The sequence below is a fragment of the Salmo salar genome, chromosome ssa14 (assembly GCF_905237065.1).
Source record: "Salmo salar chromosome ssa14, Ssal_v3.1, whole genome shotgun sequence".
Lineage (NCBI taxonomy): Eukaryota > Metazoa > Chordata > Actinopteri > Salmoniformes > Salmonidae > Salmo > Salmo salar.
In genome coordinates, this window is record NC_059455.1 from 50,500,393 (window position 1) to 50,526,065 (window position 25,673).

A 25,673-nucleotide genomic window follows, 5' to 3' on the forward strand; every position below is an offset into this window, starting at 1 on the left:
ATAAACCCTAAGGTGTTGTCTCTGTCTCTCTACTGTATGAACCCTAAGGTGCTGTCTCTCTACTGTATGAACCCTAAGGTGTCGTCTCTCTACTGTATGAACCCTAAGGTGTCGTCTCTCTACTGTATAAACCCTAAGGTGTTGTCTCTCTACTGTATAAACCCTAAGGTGTCGTCTCTCTACTGTATAAACCCTAAGGTGTTGTCTCTCTACTGTATGAACCCTAAGGTGTTGTCTCTCTACTGTATAAACCCTAAGGTGTTGTCTCTGTCTCTCTACTGTATAAACCCTAAGGTGTTGTCTCTCTACTGTATAAACCCTAAGGTGTTGTCTCTCTACTGTATAAACCCTAAGGTGTTGTCTCTGTCTCTCTACTGTATAAACCCTAAGGTGTTGTCTCTCTACTGTATAAACCCTAAGGTGTTGTCTCTCTACTGTATAAACCCTAAGGTGTTGTCTCTGTCTCTCTACTGTATAAATCCTAAGGTGTCGTCTCTCTACTGTATAAACCCTAAGGTGTCGTCTCACTACTGTATAAACCCTAAGGTGTCGTCTCACTACTGTATAAATCCTAAGGTGTCGTCTCTCTACTGTATAAACCCTAAGGTGTCGTCTCTCTACTGTATAAACCCTAAGGTGTCGTCTCTCTACTGTATAAACCCTAAGGTGTCGTCTCTCTACTGTATGAACCCTAAGGTGTCGTCTCTCTACTGTATAAACCCTAAGGTGTCGTCTCTCTACTGTATAAACCCTAAGGTGTCGTCTCTCTACTGTATAAACCCTAAGGTGTCGTCTCTCTACTGTATAAACCCTAAGGTGTTGTCTCTCTACTGTATAAACCCTAAGGTGTTGTCTCTCTACTGTATAAACCCTAAGGTGTTGTCTCTCTACTGTATAAACCCTAAGGTGTCGTCTCTCTACTGTATAAACCCTAAGGTGTCGTCTCTCTACTGTATGAACCCTAAGGTGCTGTCTCTCTACTGTATGACCCCTAAGGTGTCGTCTCTCTACTGTATAAACCCTAAGGTGTTGTCTCTGTCTCTCTACTGTATAAAGCCTAAGGTGTTGTCTCTCTACTGTATAAACCCTAAGGTGTTGTCTCTCTACTGTATAAACCCTAAGGTGTTGTCTCTCTACTGTATAAACCCTAAGGTGTTGTCTCTCTACTGTATAAACCCTAAGGTGTCGTCTCTCTACTGTATAAACCCTAAGGTGTTGTCTCTCTACTGTATAAACCCTAAGGTGTCGTCTCTCTACTGTATGAACCCTAAGGTGCTGTCTCTCTACTGTATAAACCCTAAGGTGTTGTCTCTCTACTGTATAAACCCTAAGGTGTTGTCTCTCTACTGTATAAACCCTAAGGTGTTGTCTCTCTACTGTATGAACACTAAGGTGTTGTCTCTCTACTGTATAAACCCTAAGGTGTTGTCTCTGTCTCTCTACTGTATAAATCCTAAGGTGTCGTCTCTCTACTGTATAAACCCTAAGGTGTTGTCTCTGTCTCACTACTGTATAAACCCTAAGGTGTCGTCTCACTACTGTATAAATCCTAAGGTGTCGTCTCTCTACTGTATAAACCCTAAGGTGTCGTCTCTCTACTGTATAAACCCTAAGGTGTCGTCTCTCTACTGTATAAACCCTAAGGTGTCGTCTCTCTACTGTATAAACCCTAAGGTGTCGTCTCTCTACTGTATAAACCCTAAGGTGTCGTCTCTCTACTGTATGAACCCTAAGGTGTCGTCTCTCTACTGTATAAACCCTAAGGTGTCGTCTCTCTACTGTATAAACCCTAAGGTGTCGTCTCTCTACTGTATAAACCCTAAGGTGTCGTCTCTCTACTGTATAAACCCTAAGGTGTCGTCTCTCTACTGTATAAACCCTAAGGTGTCGTCTCTCTACTGTATAAACCCTAAGGTGTCGTCTCTCTACTGTATAAACCCTAAGGTGTCGTCTCTCTACTGTATGAACCCTAAGGTGTCGTCTCTCTACTGTATGAACCCTAAGGTGTCGTCTCTCTACTGTATAAACCCTAAGGTGTCGTCTCTCTACTGTATGAACCCTAAGGTGTCGTCTCTCTACTGTATAAACCCTAAGGTGTTGTCTCTGTCTCTCTACTGTATGAACCCTAAGGTGCTGTCTCTCTACTGTATGAACCCTAAGGTGTCGTCTCTCTACTGTATAAACCCTAAGGTGTTGTCTCTGTCTCTCTACTGTATGAACCCTAAGGTGCTGTCTCTCTACTGTATGAACCCTAAGGTGTCGTCTCTCTACTGTATAAACCCTAAGGTGTTGTCTCTGTCTCTCTACTGTATAAACCCTAAGGTGTTGTCTCTCTACTGTATAAACCCTAAGGTGTCGTCTCTCTACTGTATAAACCCTAAGGTGTTGTCTCTCTACTGTATAAACCCTAAGGTGTTGTCTCTCTACTGTATAAACCCTAAGGTGTCGTCTCTCTACTGTATAAACCCTAAGGTGTTGTCTCTCTACTGTATAAACCCTAAGGTGTTGTCTCTCTACTGTATAAACCCTAAGGTGTCGTCTCTCTACTGTATAAACCCTAAGGTGTTCTGTCTCTCTACTGTATAAACCCTAAGGTGTGTCCGTCTCTCTACTGTATAAACCCTAAGGTGTTGTCTCTCTACTGTATAAACCCTAAGGTGTCGTCTCTCTACTGTATAAACCCTAAGGTGTTGTCTCTGTCTCTCTACTGTATAAACCCTAAGGTGTTGTCTCTCTACTGTATAAACCCTAAGGTGTTGTCTCTCTACTGTATGAACCCTAAGGTGTCGTCTCTCTACTGTATGAACCCTAAGGTGTCGTCTCTCTACTGTATGAAACCCTAAGGTGTCGTCTCTCTACTGTATAAACCCTAAGGTGTTGTCTCTCTACTGTATAAACCCTAAGGTGTCGTCTCTCTACTGTATAAACCCTAAGGTGTCGTCTCTCTACTGTATGAACCCTAAGGTGTTGTCTCTCTACTGTATAAACCCTAAGGTGTTGTCTCTCTACTGTATAAACCCTAAGGTGTTGTCTCTCTACTGTATAAACCCTAAGGTGTCGTCTCTCTACTGTATAAACCCTAAGGTGTCGTCTCTCTACTGTATAAACCCTAAGGTGTCGTCTCTCTACTGTATAAACCCTAAGGTGTCGTCTCTCTACTGTATAAACCCTAAGGTGTCGTCTCTCTACTGTATGAACCCTAAGGTGTCGTCTCTCTACTGTATAAACCCTAAGGTGTCGTCTCTCTACTGTATAAACCCTAAGGTGTCGTCTCTCTACTGTATAAACCCTAAGGTGTTGTCTCTCTACTGTATAAACCCTAAGGTGTTGTCTCTCTACTGTATAAACCCTAAGGTGTTGTCTCTCTACTGTATGAACCCTAAGGTGTCGTCTCTCTACTGTATGAACCCTAAGGTGTTGTCTCTCTACTGTATGAACCCTAAGGTGTTGTCTCTCTACTGTATGAACCCTAAGGTGTCGTCTCTCTACTGTATAAACCCTAAGGTGTTGTCTCTCTACTGTATAAACCCTAAGGTGTTGTCTCTCTACTGTATAAACCCTAAGGTGTCGTCTCTCTACTGTATAAACCCTAAGGTGTCGTCTCTCTACTGTATAAACCCTAAGGTGTCGTCTCTCTACTGTATAAACCCTAAGGTGTTGTCTCTCTACTGTATAAACCCTAAGGTGTTGTCTCTCTACTGTATAAACCCTAAGGTGTTGTCTCTCTACTGTATAAACCCTAAGGTGTTGGTCTCTCTACTGTATAAACCCTAAGGTGTTGTCTCTCTACTGTATGAACCCTAAGGTGTCGTCTCTCTACTGTATAAACCCTAAGGTGTTGTCTCTCTACTGTATAAACCCTAAGGTGCTGTCTCTACTGTATAAACCCTAAGGTGTCGTCTCTCTACTGTATAAACCCTAAGGTGTCGTCTCTCTACTGTATAAACCCTAAGGTGTCGTCTCTCTACTGTATAAACCCTAAGGTGTCGTCTCTCTACTGTATAAACCCTAAGGTGTCGTCTCTCTACTGTATGAACCCTAAGGTGTCGTCTCTCTACTGTATGAACCCTAAGGTGTCGTCTCTCTACTGTATAAACCCTAAGGTGTCGTCTCTCTACTGTATGAACCCTAAGGTGTTGTCTCTCTACTGTATGAACCCTAAGGTGTTGTCTCTCTACTGTATAAACCCTAAGGTGTTGTCTCTCTACTGTATAAACCCTAAGGTGTTGTCTCTGTCTCTCTACTGTATGAACCCTAAGGTGCTGTCTCTCTACTGTATGAACCCTAAGGTGTCGTCTCTCTACTGTATAAACCCTAAGGTGTTGTCTCTGTCTCTCTACTGTATGAACCCTAAGGTGCTGTCTCTCTACTGTATGAACCCTAAGGTGTCGTCTCTCTACTGTATAAACCCTAAGGTGTTGTCTCTGTCTCTCTACTGTATAAACCCTAAGGTGTCGTCTCTCTACTGTATAAACCCTAAGGTGTCGTCTCTCTACTGTATAAACCCTAAGGTGTCGTCTCTCTACTGTATAAACCCTAAGGTGTCGTCTCTCTACTGTATAAACCCTAAGGTGTTGTCTCTCTACTGTATAAACCCTAAGGTGTCGTCTCTCTACTGTATAAACCCTAAGGTGTTGTCTCTCTACTGTATAAACCCTAAGGTGTCGTCTCTCTACTGTATGAACCCTAAGGTGTCGTCTCTCTACTGTATAAACCCTAAGGTGTTGTCTCTCTCCTGTATAAACCCTAAGGTGTCGTCTCTCTACTGTATAAACCCTAAGGTGTCGTCTCTCTACTGTATGAACCCTAAGGTGTCGTCTCTCTACTGTATAAACCCTAAGGTGTCGTCTCTCTACTGTATAAACCCTAAGGTGTTGTCTCTCTACTGTATGAACCCTAAGGTGTTGTCTCTCTACTGTATGAACCCTAAGGTGTTGTCTCTCTACTGTATAAACCCTAAGGTGTCGTCTCTCTACTGTATAAACCCTAAGGTGTCGTCTCTCTACTGTATGAACCCTAAGGTGTTGTCTCTCTACTGTATAAACCCTAAGGTGTTGTCTCTGTCTCTCTACTGTATAAACCCTAAGGTGTTGTCTCTCTACTGTATAAACCCTAAGGTGTTGTCTCTCTACTGTATGAACCCTAAGGTGTCGTCTCTCTACTGTATAAACCCTAAGGTGTTGTCTCTCTACTGTATGAACCCTAAGGTGTCGTCTCTCTACTGTATGAACCCTAAGGTGTTGTCTCTCTACTGTATGAACCCTAAGGTGTATTCTCTCTACTGTATAAACCCTAAGGTGTTGTCTCTCTACTGTATGAACCCTAAGGTGTATTCTCTCTACTGTATAAACCCTAAGGTGTCGTCTCTCTACTGTATAAACCCTAAGGTGTCGTCTCTCTACTGTATAAACCCTAAGGTGTCGTCTCTCTACTGTATGAACCCTAAGGTGTCGTCTCTCTACTGTATGAACCCTAAGGTGTCGTCTCTCTACTGTATGAACCCTAAGGTGTTGTCTCTCTACTGTATGAACCCTAAGGTGTTTTCTCTCTACTGTATAAACCCTAAGGTGTCGTCTCTCTACTGTATAAACCCTAAGGTGTTGTCTCTCTACTGTATAAACCCTAAGGTGTCGTCTCTCTACTGTATAAACCCTAAGGTGTCGTCTCTCTACTGTATAAACCCTAAGGTGTCGTCTCTCTACTGTATAAACCCTAAGGTGTCGTCTCTCTACTGTATAAACCCTAAGGTGTTGTCTCTCTACTGTATAAACCCTAAGGTGTCGTCTCTCTACTGTATGAACCCTAAGGTGTCGTCTCTCTACTGTATAAACCCTAAGGTGTCGTCTCTCTACTGTATAAACCCTAAGGTGTCGTCTCTCTACTGTATAAACCCTAAGGTGTCGTCTCTCTACTGTATAAACCCTAAGGTGTCGTCTCTCTACTGTATGAACCCTAAGGTGTCGTCTCTCTACTGTATGAACCCTAAGGTGTTGTCTCTCTACTGTATGAACCCTAAGGTGTTGTCTCTCTACTGTATAAACCCTAAGGTGTTGTCTCTGTCTCTCTACTGTATGAACCCTAAGGTGCTGTCTCTCTACTGTATGAACCCTAAGGTGTCGTCTCTCTACTGTATGAACCCTAAGGTGTTGTCTCTGTCTCTCTACTGTATGAACCCTAAGGTGCTGTCTCTCTACTGTATGAACCCTAAGGTGTCGTCTCTCTACTGTATAACCCTAAGGTGTTGTCTCTCTACTGTATGAACCCTAAGGTGTTGTCTCTCTACTGTATGAACCCTAAGGTGTCGTCTCTCTACTGTATGAACCCTAAGGTGTCGTGTCTCTACTGTATAAACCCTAAGGTGTCGTCTCTCTACTGTATAAACCCTAAGGTGTTGTCTCTCTACTGTATGAACCCTAAGGTGTTGTCTCTCTACTGTATAAACCCTAAGGGTGTCGTCTCTCTACTGTATAAACCCTAAGGTGTTGTCTCTCTACTGTATAAACCCTAAGGTGTCGTCTCTCTACTGTATAAACCCTAAGGTGTCGTCTCTCTACTGTATAAACCCTAAGGTGTGTCTCTCTACTGTATGAACCCTAAGGTGTCGTCTCTCTACTGTATGAACCCTAAGGTGTCGTCTCTCTACTGTATGAACCCTAAGGTGTTGTCTCTCTACTGTATGAACCCTAAGGTGTTGTCTCTCTACTGTATAAACCCTAAGGTGTTGTCTCTGCTCTCTACTGTATAAACCCTAAGGTGTCGTCTCTCTACTGTATAAACCCTAAGGTGTCGTCTCTCTCCTGTATAAACCCTAAGGTGTTGTCTCTCTACTGTATAAACCCTAAGGTGTTGTCTCTCTACTGTATGAACCCTAAGGTGTTGTCTCTCTACTGTATAAACCCTAAGGTGTTGTCTCTCTACTGTATGAACCCTAAGGTGTCGTCTCTCTACTGTATAAACCCTAAGGTGTTGTCTCTCTACTGTATGAACCCTAAGGTGTTGTCTCTCTACTGTATGAACCCTAAGGTGTCGTCTCTCTACTGTATAAACCCTAAGGTGTTGTCTCTGTCTCTCTACTGTATAAACCCTAAGGTGTTGTCTCTCTACTGTATAAACCCTAAGGTGTCGTCTCTCTACTGTATAAACCCTAAGGTGTTGTCTCTGTCTCTCTACTGTATGAACCCTAAGGTGCTGTCTCTCTACTGTATGAACCCTAAGGTGTCGTCTCTCTACTGTATAAACCCTAAGGTGTTGTCTCTGTCTCTCTACTGTATAAAGCCTAAGGTGTTGTCTCTCTACTGTATCAATCCTAAGGTGTCGTCTCTCTACTGTATAAACCCTAAGGTGTTGTCTCTGTCTCTCTACTGTATAAAGCCTAAGGTGTTGTCTCTCTACTGTATAAACCCTAAGGTGTTGTCTCTCTACTGCATAAACCCTAAGGTGTTGTCTCTCTACTGTATGAACACTAAGGTGTCGTCTCTCTACTGTATAAACCCTAAGGTGTCGTCTGTCTCCTGTATAAACCCTAAGGAGTCGTCTCTCTCCTGTATAAACCCTAAGGTGTCGTCTCTCTACTGTATGAACCCTAAGGTGTTGTCTCTCTACTGAATGAACCCTAAGGTGTTGTCTCTGTCTCTCTACTGTATGAACCCTAAGGTGCTGTCTCTCTACTGTATGAACCCTAAGGTGTCGTCTCTCTACTGTATAAACCCTAAGGTGTTGTCTCTGTCTCTCTACTGTATGAACCCTAAGGTGCTGTCTCTCTACTGTATGAACCCTAAGGTGTCGTCTCTCTACTGTATAAACCCTAAGGTGTTGTCTCTGTCTCTCTACTGTATAAACCCTAAGGTGTTGTCTCTCTACTGTATAAACCCTAAGGTGTTGTCTCTGTCTCTCTACTGTATAAACCCTAAGGTGTCGTCTCTCTACTGTATAAACCCTAAGGTGTCGTCTCTCTACTGTATAAACCCTAAGGTGTCGTCTCTCTACTGTATAAACCCTAAGGTGTCGTCTCTCTACTGTATAAACCCTAAGGTGTCGTCTCTCTACTGTATAAACCCTAAGGTGTCGTCTCTCTACTGTATAAACCCTAAGGTGTCGTCTCACTACTGTATAAATCCTATGGTGTCGTCTCACTACTGTATAAATCCTAAGGTGTCGTCTCTCTACTGTATGAACCCTAAGGTGTCGTCTCTCTACTGTATGAACCCTAAGGTGTCGTCTCTCTACTGTATGAACCCTAAGGTGTCGTCTCTCTACTGTATGAACCCTAAGGTGTCGTCTCTCTACTGTATGAACCCTAAGGTGTCGTCTCTCTACTGTATGAACCCTAAGGTGTCGTCTCTCTACTGTATGAACCCTAAGGTGTCGTCTCTCTAATGTATAAACCCTAAGGTGTTGTCTCTGTCTCTCTACTGTATGAACCCTAAGGTGCTGTCTCTCTACTGTATGAACCCTAAGGTGTCGTCTCTCTACTGTATGAACCCTAAGGTGTTGTCTCTGTCTCTCTACTGTATAAACCCTAAGGTGTCGTCTCTCTACTGTATAAACCCTAAGGTGTTGTCTCTCTACTGTATGAACCCTAAGGTGCTGTCTCTCTACTGTATAAACCCTAAGGTGTTGTCTCTCTACTGTATAAACCCTAAGGTGTCGTCTCTCTACTGTATAAACCCTAAGGTGTCGTCTCTCTACTGTATAAACCCTAAGGGTGTCGTCTCTCTACTGTATAAACCCTAAGGTGCTGTCTCTCTACTGTATGAACCCTAAGGTGCTGTCTCTCTACTGTATAAACCCTAAGGTGTCCTCTCTCTATTGTATAAACCCTAAGGTGTTGTCTCTCCACTGTATAAACCCTAAGGTGTTGTCTCTCTACTGTATAAACCCTAAGGTGTGTTGTCTCTCTACTGTATAAACCCTAAGGTGTTGTCTCTCTACTGTATGAACACTAAGGTGTGTCGGTCTCTCTACTGTATAAACCCTAAGGTGTTGTCTCTCTACTGTATAAACCCTAAGGTGTTGTCTCTCTACTGTATAAACACTAAGGTGTTGTCTCTCTACTGTATAAACACTAAGGTGTTGTCTCTCTACTGTATAAACCCTAAGGTGTCGTCTCTCTACTGTATAAACCCTAAGGTGTTGTCTCTCTACTGTATGAACACTAAGGTGTTGTCTCTGTCTCTCTACTGTATAAACCCTAAGGTGTTGTCTCTCTACTGTATAAACCCTAAGGTGTTGTCTCTCTACTGTATAAACCCTAAGGTGTTGTCTCTGTCTCTCTACTGTATAAACCCTAAGGTGTTGTCTCTCTACTGTATGAACACTAAGGTGTTGTCTCTCTACTGTATAAACCCTAAGGTGTTGTCTCTCTACTGTATAAACCCTAAGGTGTTGTCTCTCTACTGTATGAACCCTAAGGTGTTGTCTCTCTACTGTATGAACACTAAGGGTGTCCGTCTCTCTACTGTATAAATCCTAAGGTGTCGTCTCTCTACTGTATAAACCCTAAGGTGTCGTCTCTCTACTGTATAAACCCTAAGGTGTTGTCTCTGTCTCTCTACTGTATAAATCCTAAGGTGTCGTCTCTCTACTGTATGAACCCTAAGGTGTTGTCTCTCTACTGTATAAACCCTAAGGTGTTGTCTCTGTCTCTCTACTGTATAAATCCTAAGGTGTCGTCTCTCTACTGTATAAACCCTAAGGTGTCGTCTCACTACTGTATAAATCCTAAGGTGTCGTCTCACTACTGTATAAATCCTAAGGTGTCGTCTCTCTACTGTATAAACCCTAAGGTGTCGTCTCTCTACTGTATAAACCCTAAGGTGTCGTCTCTCTACTGTATAAACCCTAAGGTGTCGTCTCTCTACTGTATAAACCCTAAGGTGTCGTCTCTGTACTGTATAAACCCTAAGGGTGTCGTCTCTCTACTGTATAAACCCTAAGGTGTCGTCTCTCTACTGTATAAACCCTAAGGTGTCGTCTCTCTACTGTATAAACCCTAAGGTGTTGTCTCTCTACTGTATAAACCCTAAGGTGTCGTCTCTCTCCTGTATAAACCCTAAGGTGTCGTCTCTCTACTGTATAAACCCTAAGGTTTTGTCTCTCTACTGTATAAACCCTAAGGTGTTGTCTCTCTACTGTATAAACCCTAAGGTGTCGTCTCTCTACTGTATAAACCCTAAGGTGTCGTCTCTCTACTGTATAAACCCTAAGGTGTCGTCTCTCTACCGTATGAACCCTAAGGTGTCTCTCTCTGTATAAACCCTAAGGTTCGTCTCTCTACTTTATAAACCCTAAGGTGTTGTCTCTCTACTGTATGAACCCTAAGGTGTCGTCTCTCTACTGTATAAACCCTAAGGTGTCGTCTCTCTACTGTATGAGCCCTAAGGTGTTGTCTCTGTCTCTCTACTGTATGAACCCTAAGGTGTCGTCTCTCTACTGTATGAACCCTAAGGTGTTGTCTCTCTACTGTATAAACCCTAAGGTGTCGTCTCTCTACCGTATGAACCCTAAGGTGTTGTCTCTGTTTCTCTACTGTATAAACCCTAAGGTGTCGTCTCTCTACTGTATGAACCCTAAGGTGTCGTCTCTCTACTGTATAAACCCTAAGGTGTTGTCTCTCTACTGTATAAATCCTAAGGTGTCGTCTCTCTACTGTATGAACCCTAAGGTGTTGTCTCTCTACTGTATGAACCCTAAGGTGTCGTCTCTCTACTGTATAAACCCTAAGGTGTCGTCTCTCTACTGTATGAACCCTAAGGTGTCGTCTCTCTACTGTATAAACCCTAAGGTGTTGTCTCTCTACTGTATAAACCCTAAGGTGTCGTCTCTCTACTGTATAAACCCTAAGGTGTTGTCTCTGTCTCTCTACTGTATAAACCCTAAGGTGTTGTCTCTCTACTGTATGAATCCTAAGGTGTCGTCTCTGTCTCTCTACTGTATAAACCCTAAGGTGTCGTCTCTCTACTGTATAAACCCTAAGGTGTCGTCTCTCTCCTGTATAAACCCTAAGGTGTTGTCTCTCTACTGTATAAACCCTAAGGTGTCGTCTCTCTACTGTATAAACCCTAAGGTGTCGTCTCTCTACTGTATAAACCCTAAGGTGTCGTCTCTCTACTGTATAAACCCTAAGGTGTCGTCTCTCTACTGTATAAACCCTAAGGTGTCGTCTCTCTACTGTATAAACCCTAAGGTGTCGTCTCTCTACTGTATAAACCCTAAGGTTTTGTCTCTCTACTGTATAAACCCTAAGGTGTCTTCTCTCTACTGTATGAACCCTAAGGTTTTGTCTCTGTCTCTCTACTGTATAAACCCTAAGGTTTTGTCTCTCTACTGTATAAACCCTAAGGTGTTGTCTCTCTACTGTATAAACCCTAAGGTGCTGTCTCTCTACTGTATAAACCCTAAGGTGTCGTCTCTCTACTGTATAAACCCTAAGGTGTTGTCTCTCTCCTGTATAAACCCTAAGGTGTCGTCTCTCTCTGTCTCTGTACTAGTGAACGGGTGTTTTGTTTCTCATTGTTTTTTTCTCTAGCTTTCTATTGGTCAACAGCGTGGCTTTGCATGGTGACGGTTGTCCTATCTGCCAATCAGTGGAGAAACAGCTTTACACACTGTCCAGAGACCTCAACTGTTCACTACTTCAGGTGGGTCTTCTAACCACACACACACACACACACACACACACACACACACACACACACACACACACACACACACACACACACACACACACACACACACACACTGTCCAGAGACCTCAACTGTTCACTACTTCAGGTGGGTCTTCTAACACACACACACACACACACACACACACACACACACACACACACACACACACACACACACACACACACACACACACACACTTCCAAGACCCAACGACACTACATCAGGTGGCTTCTACACACACACACACACACACACACACACACACACACACACACACTGTCCAGGGACCTAAACTGTTCACTACTACAGGTGGGTCTTCTACCACACACACACACTGTCCAGGGACCTAAACTGTTCCCAGTGAGTGCCCTCTACAACACAGACATTTAAAGGAGTTAAAGCTGGAATCAGTCTGATTCGTTACGACCAGAAATACGACTTTCCTGAAATGGATCATTTGTTCGTACCCCTCAGGGAAATTGAACTTATTCCAAAGGCTGCTCCAACAGTCCGCTGGGGGAGAAGAGGTATTCGGAGTGGACTTCTAGTCCGACTCAGGAGGCGTGTACACCATCCACCGCTTCTGAGTATATTACTCGCTAATGGTCAGGCTCTGGATAATAAAGTAGACAAACTCAGGGCGAGGATCTCCTTCCAGAGAGACATCAGGGATTGTAACATACTCTGTTTTCAACGAGAACATGGCTCTCTCCGGATATACTGTCCCCCGTCCATACAGCCAGCTGGGTTCTCAGTACATCACACAGACAGGAATAAAGAACTTTCTGGGAAGAAGAAAGGCGGGGGGCGGGGGCAAAGATAACTGAAGAACCCAAGAAAGCAATGATAACTGAACTAAATTACTTTCGCCCCGTAGCACTCACTTCTGCCATCATGAAGTGCTTTGATAGACTAGTCAAGGATCATATCTCCTCTACCTTACCTGACACCCTAGACCCACTACAATTTGCTTACTGCCCCAATAGGTCCACTGACGATGCAATCGTCATCACTCTGCACACTGCCCTATCCCATCTGGACAAGAGGAATACCTATGTAAGAATGCTGTTCATTGACTATAGCTCAGCATTCAACACCATAGTACCCTCCAAACTCGTCATTAAGCTGGAGGCCCTGGGTCTGAACCATGCCCTGTGTAACTGGGTCCTGGACTTCCTGACAGGCCGCCCCCAGGTGGTGAAGGTAGGAAACAACATCTCCACTTTGCTGATGCTCAACACAGGGGCCCCACAAGGCAGCGTGCTCAGCCCCCTCCTCTACTCCCTGTTCACCCATGACTGTGTGGCCATGCACGCCTCCAACTCAATCATCAAGTTTGCAGACGATACAACAGTAGTAGGCTTGATTACCAACAATGACGAGACAGCTTACAGGAAGAAGATGAGGGCCTTCACTGCCTGGTACGGCAACTGCACCACCCGCAACCACAGGGCTCTCCAGAGGGTGGTGCGGTCTCCCCAACGCATCACCGGGGGCAAACTACCTGTCCTCCAGGACAGCTATAGCACCCGATGCCACAGGAAGGCCAAAAAGATCATCAAGGACAATAACCACCCGAGCCACTGCCTGTTCACCTCGCTGTCATTCAGAAGGCGAGGTCAGTACAGGTGCATCGAAGTTGGGACCGAGAGACTGAAAAACAGCTTCTATCTCAAGGCCATCAGATTGTTAAATTGCCATCACTAGCCGGCTACCACCCGGTTACTCAACCCTGCACCTTAGAGGCTGCTGCCCTATAAACATAGACTTGGAATCACTGGCCACTTTAATAATGGAACACTAGTCACTTTAATAATGTTTACGTACTGCTTTACTCATAATTGCATTACAGCCTTATTCTAAAATGGATTAAAAAAAAGGTTTTTCCTCTCAACACTGTCAAACGCTCCCTGAAACACTTCAGCGAGCAAGCCTTTCTAATCGACCTGGCCCGGGTATCCTGGAAGGATATTGACCTCATCCCGTCAATAGAGGATGCCTGGTTATTTTATTTCAATGCCTTCCTCACCATCTTAAATAAGCATGCCACATTCAAGAAATTTAGAACCAGGAACAGATATCGCCCTTGGTTCTCTCCAGACCTGACTGCCCTTAACCAACACAAAAACATCCTGTGGCGGTTCTGCATTAGCATCGAATAGCCCCGGCGATATGCAACATTTCAGGGAAGTTAGAAACCAGTATACACAGGCAGTTAGAAAAGCCAAGGCTAGCTTTTTCAAACAGAAATTTGCTTCCTGCAACACAAACTCAAAAGAGTTCTGAGACACTGTAAAGTCCATGGAGAATAAGAACACCTCCTCCCAGCTGCCCACTGCACTGAGAATTGGAAACTCTGTCACCACCGATAATTCCACTATAATTGAGAATTTCAATAAGCATTTTTCTACGGCTGGCCACGCTTTCCCCCTGGCTATCCCTACCGCGGTCAACAGCACTGCACCCCCCACAGCTATTCGCCCAAGCCTTCCCCATTTCTCCTTCTCCCAAATCCAGTCAGCTGATGTTCTGAAAGAGCTGCAAAATCTGGACCCTACAAATCAGCTAGGCTAGACAATCTGGACCCTTTCTTTCTAAAATTGTCTGCCGAAATTGTTGCAACCCCTATTACTAGCCTGTTCAACCTCTCTTTCGTGTCGTCTGAGATTCCCAAAGATTGGAAAGCAGCTGCGGTCATCCCCCTCTTCAAAGGGGGGGACACTCTTGACCCAAACTGCTACAGACCTATATCTATCCTACCCTGCCTTTCTAAGGTCTTCGAAAGCCAAGTCAACAAACAGATTACCGACCATTTCGAATCCCTCCACTATGCAATCTGGTTTCAGAGCTGGTCATGGGTGCACCTCAGCCACACTCAAGGTCCTAAACGATATCGTAACCGCCATCGATAAGAAACAATACTGTGCTGCCGTATTCATTGACCTGGCCAAGGCTTTCGACTCTTGTCAATCAACACATCCTCATTGGCAGACACAATAGCCTTGGTTTCTCAAATGATTGCCTTGCATGGTTCACCAACTACTTCTCTGATAGAGTTCAATGTGTCAAATCGGATGGCCTGTTGTCTGGGTCTCTGGCAGTCTCTATGGAGGTGCCACAGGGTTCAATTCTTGGGCCAACTCTCTTCTCTGTATACATCAATGATGTCGCTCTTGCTGCTGGTGAGTCTCTGATCCACCTCTACGCAGACGACACCATTCTGTATACTTCTGGCCCTTCTTTGGACACTGTGTTAACCTGTTATGGCTAGGGGGCAGTATTTTCACGTCCGGATAAAAAACGTACCCGATTTAATCTGATTATTACTCCTGCCCAGAAACTAGAATATGCATATAATTATTAGCTTTGGATAGAAAACACACAGTTTCTAAAACTGTTTGAATGGTGTCTGTTAGTATAACAGAACTCATTTGGCAGGCCAAAACCTGAGAAGATTCCTTACAGGAAGTGCCCTCTCTGACCATTTCTTGGCCTTCTACACTCTCTTTATTGAAAACTGAGGATCTCTGCTGTAACGTGACACTTCCTACGGCTCCCATAGGCTCTCAGAAGGCGGCAAAACGCTGAATGATGCCTTTGGAGCCCCTGGCTGAAAAACAGTAGCGCATTTGGATAGTGGTCGATCTGAGAACAATGAGACTGAGGCGCATGCACGAGGCGACACCATATTTTTATTTTTTCGTCTTTGAACGAAAACAGGGTTTCCCGGTCAGAATATTATCGCTTTTTTACGAGAAAAATCGCATAAAAATTGATTTTAAACAGCGGTTGACATGCTTCGAAGTACGGTAATGGAATATTTAGACATTTTTTGTCACGAAACGCGTCGGGCGCGTAACCCTTCGTCACCCTTCGGATAGTGTCTTGAACGCACAACAAAACGCCGCTAATTGGATATAACTATGGATTATTTGGAACTAAACCAACATTTGTTATTGAAGTAGAAGTCCCGGGAGTGCATTCTGACGAAGAACAGCAAAGGTAATCCAATTTTTCTTATAGTAAATCTGACTTTGGTGAGGGCTAAACTTGGTGGGTGTCTAAATAGCTAGCCCGTGATGGCCGGGCTATCTACTCAGAATATTGCAAAATGTGCTTTCACCGAAAAGCTATTTTAAAATCGGACATGGCGATTGCATAAAGGAGTTCTGTATCTATAATTCTTAAAATAATTATGTTTTTTGTGAACGTTTATCGTGAGTAATTTAGTAAATTCACCGGAAGTTTCGGTGTGTATGCTAGTTCTGAACGTCACATGCTAATGTAAAAAGCTGTTTTTTGATATAAATATGAACTTGATTGAACAAAACATGCATGTATTGTATAACATAATGTCCTAGGAGTGTCATCTGATGAAGATTATCAAAGGTTAGTGCTGCATTTAGCTGTGGTTTGGGTTTAGGTGACATTATATGCTAGCTTGAAAAATGGGTGTCTGATTATTTCTGGCTGGGTACTCTGCTGACATAATCTAATGTTTTGCTTTCGCTGTAAAGCCTTTTTGAAATCGGACAGTGTGGTTAGATAAACGAGAGTCTTGTCTTTAAAATGGTGTAAAATAGTCATATGTTTGAAAAATGGTAGTTTTTGGATCTTCGAGGACTTTGTATTTCGCGCCACGCCCATCATTGGATATTGGAGCAGGTGTTCCGCTAGCGGAACGTCTAGATGTAAGATTAACAACCCTCCAGACGAGCTTCAATGCCATACAACTCTCCATCCGTGGCCTCCAACTGCTCTTAAATACAAGTAAAACTAAATGCATGCTCTTCAACCGATCGCTGCATGCACCTGCCTGCCCGTCCAGCATCACTACTCTGGACGGTTCTGACTTAGAATATGTGGACAACTACAAATACCTAGGTGTCTGGTTAGACTGTAAACTCTCCTTCCAGACTCACATCAATCATCTCCAATCCAAAGTTAAATCTAGAATTGGCTTGCTATTTCGCAACAAAGCATCCTTCACTCATGCTGCCTAACATACCCTCGTAAAACTGACCATCCTACCAATCCTCGACTTCGGCGATGTCATTTACAAAATAGCCTCCAATACCCTACTCAATAAACTGGATGCAGTCTATCACAGTGCCATCCGTTTTGTCACCAAAGCCCCATATACTACCCACCACTGCGACCTGTACGCTCACGTTGGCTGGCCTTCGCTTCATAATCGTCGCCAAACACATTGGCTCCAGGTCATCTACAAGACCCTGCTAGGTAAAGTCCCCCCTTATCTCCGCTCACTGGTCACCATAGCAGCACCCACCTGTAGCACGCGCTCCAGCAGGTATATCTCTCTGGTCACCCCCAAAGCCAATTCCTCCTTTGGCCGTCTCCTCTCCTTCCAGTTCTCTGCTGCCAATGACTGGAACGAACTACAAAAATCTCTGAAACTGGAAACACTTATCTCCCTCACTAGCTTTAAGCACCAGCTGTCAGAGCAGCTCACAGATTACTGCACCTGTACATAGCCCATCTATAATTTAGCCCAACCAACTACCTCTTCCCCTACTGTATTTATTTATTTTGCTCCTCCGCACCCCATTATTTCTATTTCTACTTTGCACTTTCTTCCACTACAAATCTACCATTCCAGTGTTTTACTTGCTATATTGTATTTACTTTGCCACCATTGCCTTTTTTGCCTTTACCTCCCTTATCTCACCTCATTTGCTCACATTGTATATAGACTTACTTTTCTACTCTGTGTTTTTGTATGTGTCGAACTGCTTTGCTTAATCTTGGCCAGGTCGCAATTGTAAATGAGAACTTGTTCTCAACTTGCCTACCTGGCTAAATAAAGGTGAAATAAAATCTACACACAATACCCATAATGACAAAGAGAAAACAGGTTTTCCTAATTTATTCAACATTTAAAACAGAAACACCTTATTTACATAAGTATTCAGACCCTTTGCTATGAGACTCGAAATTGAGCTCAGGTTCATCCTGTTTCCATTGATCATCCTTGATGTTTCTACAACTTGGAGTCCACCTGTGGTAAATTCAATTGATTGGACATGATTTGGAAAGGCACACAGCTGTCTACATGAAGGTCCCACAGTTGACAGTGCATGTCAGAGCAAAAAACCAAGCCATGAGGTCGAAGGAATTGTCCGTAGAGCTCCGAGACAGGATTGTGTCGAGGCACAGATCTGGGGAAGGGTACCAAAACATTTCTGCAGAATTAAAGGTCCCCAAGAACACAGTGGCTTCCATCATTCTTAAATGTAATAAGTTTGGAACCACCAAGACTCTTCCTAGAGCTGGCCGCCCGGACAAACTGAGCAATCGGGGGAGAAGGTTCTTGGAAAACATTGCACGCGCGATAAAACAGCTGCGTGTCTATTGTGACTGTATGTACCACAATGCTCGATGCTGCTCTACTCTGTTTCACTTTCATGTTTTGTTATAGTCATGTTTTGTTATCTTCATGTTTTGTTATCTTTATTTTGTTATCTTTGTTTTATTATCTGCCAGAATTCTGAGTCCAGCATTATAAGAGAATACTGCCAAGACGCATGGACCTATCCTTCTACACCACCTATCATCCTGCAGGTAGATACTCTCTTTATTAGATAACAATAACCACTACACTGTTACATAGTAATAACCACTATACTATTACATAGTAATAACACAACACTGTTACATAGTAATAACCACTATATTATTACATAGTAATAACCACTACATTGTTACATAGTAACAACCACTACACTGTTACATAGTAATAACCCCTATTACATAGTAATAACCACTACACTGTTACATAGTAATAACCCCTATTACATAGTAATAACCCCTAACCCCTATTACATAGTAATAACCCCTATTACATAGTAATAACCAATGTTATATAGTAATAACCCCTTTCACATGCTTTGCTTGCTGTTTGGGGTTTTAGGCTGGGTTTCTGTACAGCACTTTGAGAATATCAGCTGATGTACGAAGGGCTATATAAAAATAAATTTGATTTGATTTGATATTACATAGTAATAACCCCTACACTGTTACATAGTAATAACCACTACACTGTTCACAGTAATAACCCCTATTACATAGTAATAACCACTACACTGTTACATAGTAATAACCACTACACTATTACATAGTAATAACCCCTACACTGTTAGATAGTAATAACCACTACAATATTACATAGTAACAGCCACTACACTATTACATAGTAATAACCACTACACTGTTACATAGTAATAACCACTATACTATTACATAGTAACAGCCACTACACTATTACATAGTAATAACACTACACTGTTACATAGTAATAACCCCTACACTATTACATAGTAACAGCCACTACACTATTACATAGTAATAACACTACACTGTTACATAGTAATAACCCCATTACATAGTAATAACCCCTATTACATAGTAATAACCACTACACTGTTACATAGTAATAACCACTACACTGTTACATAGTAATAACCCCTATTACATAGTAATAACCCCTATTACATAGTAATAACCCCTGTTACATAGTAATAACCCCTGTTACATAGTAATAACCACTACACTGTTACATAGTATTAACCACTACACTGTTACATAGTAATAACACCTATTACATAGTAATAACCACAACACTGTTACATAGTAATAACCCCTATTACATAGTAATAAACACTACACTATTACATAGTAATAACCCCTATTACATAGTAATAACCCCTATTACATAGTAATAACCACTACACTGTTACATAGTAATAACCCCTATTCCATAGTAATAACCACTACACTGTTACACAGTAATAACCCCTATTCCATAGTAATAACCACTACAGTGTTACATAGTATTAACCACTACAGTGTTACATAGTAATAACACCTATTACATAGTAATAACCACTACACTGTTACATAGTAATAACCCCTATTACATAGTAATAACCACTACACTGTTACATAGTAATAACCACTACACTATTACATAGTAACATTAGTTACATAGTAATAACCCCTACTACATAGTGTAGAGATGGGGAAGCAATATGTTTCCCATAATGCCCCTTCATCCTGGAACATGCTAGGGAAGTCGGTTAGGGAAGTCAGCGTCCTGCTTTTAAGACGCTGGTTGACAACACCGTTCGTGATTGCTGCAGTTGTTTCTAATTTTCAAATGTATCTGGAACTTGTGACATTGTCTTTTGTATTTTTCTGTAATATTTCATGTACATGTTAGTATTTCCCTGTTGGAAAGCCAGGTATTCAACAGCTGGCCAGATGTTCCTGTCTGTCTGTTTCTCCCTTAGCATTACCCTCTTTACCGGGTGAGTGATGCGGGCTGTACGGGTCGGGACGCTGCTCCTCCTGAAGAGCGCCACCTGCTGTTCAGAGAGAAGTACGACGTGCTGTCTCAGGAGGCCTCTCACAGGGTACGTGGACCAATGATGGCAAGAGCCCAAACTGATCTGGGACCAGGCTAACTCCATTGCTGTTATTGTTGCCTGCCTCTAACCACTAGGCCCCACTAGGCTACCTGCCGCTTTCAACATCTATAATGTGGCCAGTGGTCATAATGCAGCTCTCTCTTACCTTTCATCAGCAGAGCATCTTTTATGGGCGTCTTGGTTATCCAGTAAATTATTATTTTGTTGAGGGCCACCCGGTACTATAGGATATATAGTGCATTCGGGAAGTATTCAAACCCCTTCACTTTTTCCACATTTTGTTACATTACAGCCTTATTCTAAAATGTATTAAATTGTTTTTCCCCCCATCAATCTACACACAATACCCCATAATGACATCACAATACCCCATAATGACATCACAATACCCCATAATGACATCACAATACACCACAATGACATCACAATACCCCATAATGACATCACAATACCCCATAATGACATCACAATACACCACAATGACATCACAATACCCCATAATGACAAAGAAAAAGTTTTTTATACATTTTTGAAAATGTATAAAAAAAATATAGAACTATCACATTTACATAAGTATTCAGACTCTTTACTCAGTACTTTGTTGAAGCACCTTTGGCAGCGATTACAGCCTCGAGTCTTCTTGGGTATGATGCTGCAAGCTTGGCACACCTGTATTTGGGGAGTTTCTCCCATTCTTCTATGCAGATCCTCTCAAGCTCTGTCAGGTTTGATGGGGAGCATTGCTGCACAGCTATTTTCAGCTGTCTCCAGAGATGTTCGATCGGGTTCAAGTCCGTGCTCTGGCTGGTCCACTCAAGGACAGAGCCTTGTCCCGAAGCCACTCCTGCATTGTCTTGGCTGTGTGCTTAGGGTTGTTGTCCTATTGGAAGGTGACCGTTCATGTTTTGGTACCCTTCCCCAGATCTCTGCCTCTACACAATCCTGTCTCTGAGCTCTAGGGACAATTCCTTCGAACCTCATGGCTTGGTTTTTGTTCTGACATGCACAGTCAACTGTGGGGCCTTATATAGACATCTGTGTGCCTTTCAAAATCATGTCCAATCAATTGAATTTACCACAGGTGGACTCCAATAAAGTTGTACAAACATCTCAAGGATGATCAGTGGAAACAGGATGCACCCGAGCTCAATTTCAAGTCTCATAGTAAAGGGTCTGACTACTTATGTAAATAAGGTGTTTCAGTTTTTTTTATTTTTAATACATTTACAAAAATATCTAGAAAACTGTTTTCTCTTTGTTATTATCGGGTATTTTGTGTAGATTGGTGAGGGGGGTGGGAAATAATTTGATACATTTTTGAATAACATAACAATATGTGGAATTTGGGAAGGGGTCTGAAGACTTTCCGATTTGTAAAGTCAGAATTTCATTAGGGTGGTGATCTGAACAGATACAGGAACTGGTTATCAAGCGTGTTTGATTGGTTCTCACCCTCCTTCCACCTCCCAGCTGCTGCAGTGGTTTAAGCCCCGCCTGGTTCTCAGTGGCCACACCCACAGTGGTTGTCAGGTTCTCCATGACAACCAGTACCCAGAGATCAGTGTTCCATCCTTCAACTGGAGGAACCGCAACAACCCCAGTTTCATACTGGTAAGTCACTAACTAACTAAGAAATAAACTAACTGAATTATACATACTGTACCTCAACTCTAATATTGCCTTGGTACAGTGAGGGGGAAAATGTATTTGATCCCCTGCTGATTTTGTACGTTTTCCCACTGACAAAAAAATGATCAGTCTTTCATTTTAATGGTAGGTTTATTTGAACAGTGAGAGACAGAATAACAACAAAATAATCCAGAAAAACGCATGTCAAAAATGTTTTAAATTATTTGCATTTTAATGAGGGAAATAAGTATTTGACCCCTCTGCAAAACAAGACGTAGTACTTGGTGGCAAAACCCTTGTTGACAATCACAGAGGTCAGACGTTTCTTGTAGTTGGCCACCAGGTTTGCACACATCTCAGGAGGGATTTTGTCCCACTCCTCTTTGCAGATCTTCTCCAAGTCATTAAGGTTTCGAGGATGACGTTTGGCAACTCGAACCTTCAGCTCCCTCCACAGATTTTCTATGGGATTAAGGTCTGGACACTGGCTAGGCCACTCCAGGACCTTAATGTGCTTCTTCTTGAGCCACTCATTTGTTGCCTTGGCCGTGTGTTTTGGGTCATTGTCATGCTGGAATATCCATCCACGACCCATTTTCAATGCCCTGGCTGAGGGATGGAGGTTCTCACCCAAGATTTGACGGTACATGGCCCCGTCCATCGTCCCTTTGATGCGGTGGAGTTGTCCTGTCCCCTTAACAGAAAAACACCCCCAAAGCATAATGTTTCCACCTCCATGTTTGACAGTGGGGATGGTGTTCTTGGGGTCATAGGCAGCATTCCTCCTCCTCCAAACACGGCGAGTTGAGTTGATGCCAAAGAGCTCCATTTTGGTCTCATCTGACCACAACACTTTCACCCAGTTGTCCTCTGAATCATTCAGATGTTCATTGGCAAACTTCAGACGGGCATGTATATGTGCTTTCTTGAGCAGGGGGACATTGCGGGCGCTGCAGGATTTCAGTCCTTCACGGCGTAGTGTGTTACCAATTGTTTTCTTGGTGACTATGGTCCCAGCTGCCTTGAGATCATTGACAAGATCCTCCCGTGTAGTTCTGGGCTGATTCCTCACCGTTCTCATGATCATTGCAACTCCACGAGGTGAGATCTGCATGGAGCCCCAGGCCGAGGGAGATTGACAGTTCTTTTGTGTTTCTTCCATTTGCGAATAATCGCACCAACTGTTGTCACCTTCTCACCAAGCTGCTTGGCGATGGTCTTGTAGCTCATTCCAGCCTTGTGTAGGTCTACAATCTTGCCCCTGACATCCTTGGAGAGATCTTTGGTCTTGGCCATGGTGGAGAGTTTGGAATCTGATTGATTGATTGTTTCTGTGGACAGGTGTCTTTTATACAGGTAACAAACTGAGATTAGGAGCACTCCCTTTAAGAGTGTGCTCCTAATCTCAGCTCGTTACCTGTATAAAAGACAACTGGGAGCCAGAAATCTTTCTGATTGAGAGGGGGTCAAATACTTATTTCCCTCATTAAAATGCAAATCAATTTATAACATTTTTGACATGCGTTTTCTGGATTTTTTTGTTGTTATCCTGTCTCTCACTGTTCAAATAAACCTACCATTAATATTATAGATTAATCATTTCTTTGTCAGTGGGCAAACGTACAAAATCAGCAGGTGATCAAATACCTTTTTCCCTCACTGTATATAGAACATTCTACTGGTATATATGTCTACATGGGATTACTGGAACGGCTTTAAATATGTCTACATGGGATTACCCTACTGTACCTCTTAGCCTGATCCCACATCAGTTTGTGCTTCAGCCGTCTCCTTTACTCCCAGGATGTACATACACATCTCTACCTCTCTCTCTCCTCTCCCTCCGTCACCCCCTCTCTCTCCCCTCTCCCTCCATCACTCCCCTCTCTCTCTCCTCTCCCTCCATCACTCCCCTCTCTCTCTCCTCTCCCTCCATCACCCTCCTCTCTCTCCTTCCGTTACCCCTCTCTCTCTCTCCTCTCCCTCCATCACCCCCCTCTCTCTCCTCTCCCTCCATCACCCTCCTCTCTCTCCCTCCCTCCCTCTCTCTCTCTCTCTCCCTCCATCACCCCTCTCTCTCCTTCCTCCATGACCCCCTCTCTCTCCTCTCCCTCCATCACCCCTCTCTCTCTCTCCTCTCCCTCCATCACCCCCCTCTCTCTTTTCCTCCCCCTCTCTCTCCTCTCCCTCCGTCACCCCTCTCTCTCTCTCCTCTCCCTCCGTCACCCCTCTCTCTCTCTCCTCTCCCTCCGTCACCCCCCTCTCTCTCTCCTCTCCCTCCGTCACTCCCCTCTCTCTCTCCTCTCCCTCCATCACTCCCCTCTCTCTCTCCCTCCGTCACCCCCCTCTCTCTCTCCTCTCCCTCCGTCACCCCCCTCTCTCTCTCCTCTCCCTCCGTCACCCCTCTCTCTCTCTCTCTCCTCTCCCTCCGTCACCCCTCTCTCTCTCTCCTCTCCCTCCGTCACTCCCCTCTCTCTCTCCTCTCCCTCCATCACTCCCCTCTCTCTCTCCCTCCGTCACCCCCCCTCTCTCTCTCCTCTCCCTCCGTCACCCCCCCTCTCTCTCTCCTCTCCCTCCGTCACCCCTCTCTCTCTCTCCTCTTCTTCCGTCACCCCCCCTCTCTCTCTCCTCTCCCTCCGTCACCCCTCTCTCTCTCCTCTCCCTCCGTCACCCCTCTCTTTCTCTCCTCTCCTTCCGTCACCCCCCTCTCTCTCCTCTCCCTCCATCACCCCCTCTCTCCTCTCCCTCCATCACTCCCCTCTCTCTCTCCTCTCCCTCCGTCACCCCTCTCTCTCTCTCCTCTTCTTCCGTCACCCCCCTCTCTCTCTCCTCTCCCTCCGTCACCCCTCTCTCTCTCCTCTCCCTCCGTCACCCCTCTCTTTCTCTCCTCTCCTTCCGTCACCCCCCTCTCTCTCCTCTCCCTCCATCACCCCCTCTCTCCTCTCCCTCCATCACTCCCCTCTCTCTCTCCTCTCCCTCCATCACCCTTCTCTCTCTCTCTCTCTCTCTGTTACCCCTCTCTCTCTCCTCTCCCTCCGTTACCCCTCTCTCTCTCCCCCTCCGTCACCCCCTCTCTCTCTCCCTCCATCACCCTTCTCTCTCTCTTTCTCTCTCTCTCCCTCCGTTACCCCTCCCTCTCTCTCCTCTCACTCCATCACTCCCCTCTCTCTCTCCCTCCATCACCCTTCTCTCTCTCTCTCCCTCCGTTACACCTCTCTCTCTCTCCTCTCCCTCCGTCACCCCTCTCTCTCTCTCCTCTCCCTCCGTCACCCCTCTCTCTCTCTCCTCTCCCTCCGTCACCCTTCGCTCTCTCTCTCTCCATCCTTTACCACTCCCTCTCTCTCCTCTCCCTCCGTCACCCCTCTCTCTCTCTCTCTCTCCTCTCCCTCCGTCACCCCCCTTTCTCTCTCCCTCCATCACCCTTCTCTCTCTCTCCTCCATCACCCCCTCTCTCTCCCTCCGTTACCCCACTCTCTCTCTCTCTCTCTCTCTCTCTCTCTCTCCTCTCTCTCCGTCACCCCCCTCTCTCTCTCCTCTCCCTCCATCACCCCCCTCTCTCTCTCTCCTCTCCCTCCTAAACCCCTCTCTCTCTCTTCTCCCTCCGTCACCCTCCTCTCTCTCTCTCCTCTCCCTCCGTCACCCCCCCTCTCTCTCTCTCCTCTCCAAGGGTTCGTTCTCCTCCAGTGGTTATGGCCTGTCTAAGTGTTTTCTTCCAGAGGAGAGTACAGTGATAGCCCTGTACTGTTCTACAGGAGCCAGCCTCCTCTTCTTCCTCTTCCTCCTCCCTCTGGTCCACTGCCTGTGGATGCGAGGCCTTCTCCGGTGCCTCATCCTCTGTCCAATCAGCAAACACAAGTTTCTCTGACGGTCTCAGGTAGAGGTTGTCCCTGACTGCTGAATGATACAGGGTCAGATATGGGCTACATCCCA

The 25,673-nt window shown here is 44.3% G+C and overlaps 1 protein-coding gene across 1 annotated transcript in view; it reads left to right on the plus strand.

Annotated features, from left to right (window-relative positions):
* The window catches only part of LOC106569717 (metallophosphoesterase 1-like), a 98,882-nt gene extending 73,224 nt beyond the window's left edge, over positions 1-25,658 (plus strand). The window contains exons 5-9 of the mRNA XM_045694523.1: positions 11,528-11,639; positions 18,172-18,249; positions 19,977-20,099; positions 21,585-21,725; positions 25,411-25,658. Of these exons, the coding sequence (XP_045550479.1) occupies positions 11,528-11,639; positions 18,172-18,249; positions 19,977-20,099; positions 21,585-21,725; positions 25,411-25,608 (652 nt within the window). The 3' untranslated portion in view covers positions 25,609-25,658. The remainder of the gene's footprint in view (positions 1-11,527; positions 11,640-18,171; positions 18,250-19,976; positions 20,100-21,584; positions 21,726-25,410) is intronic.
* The last annotated feature ends 15 nt before the right edge of the window (positions 25,659-25,673 follow it).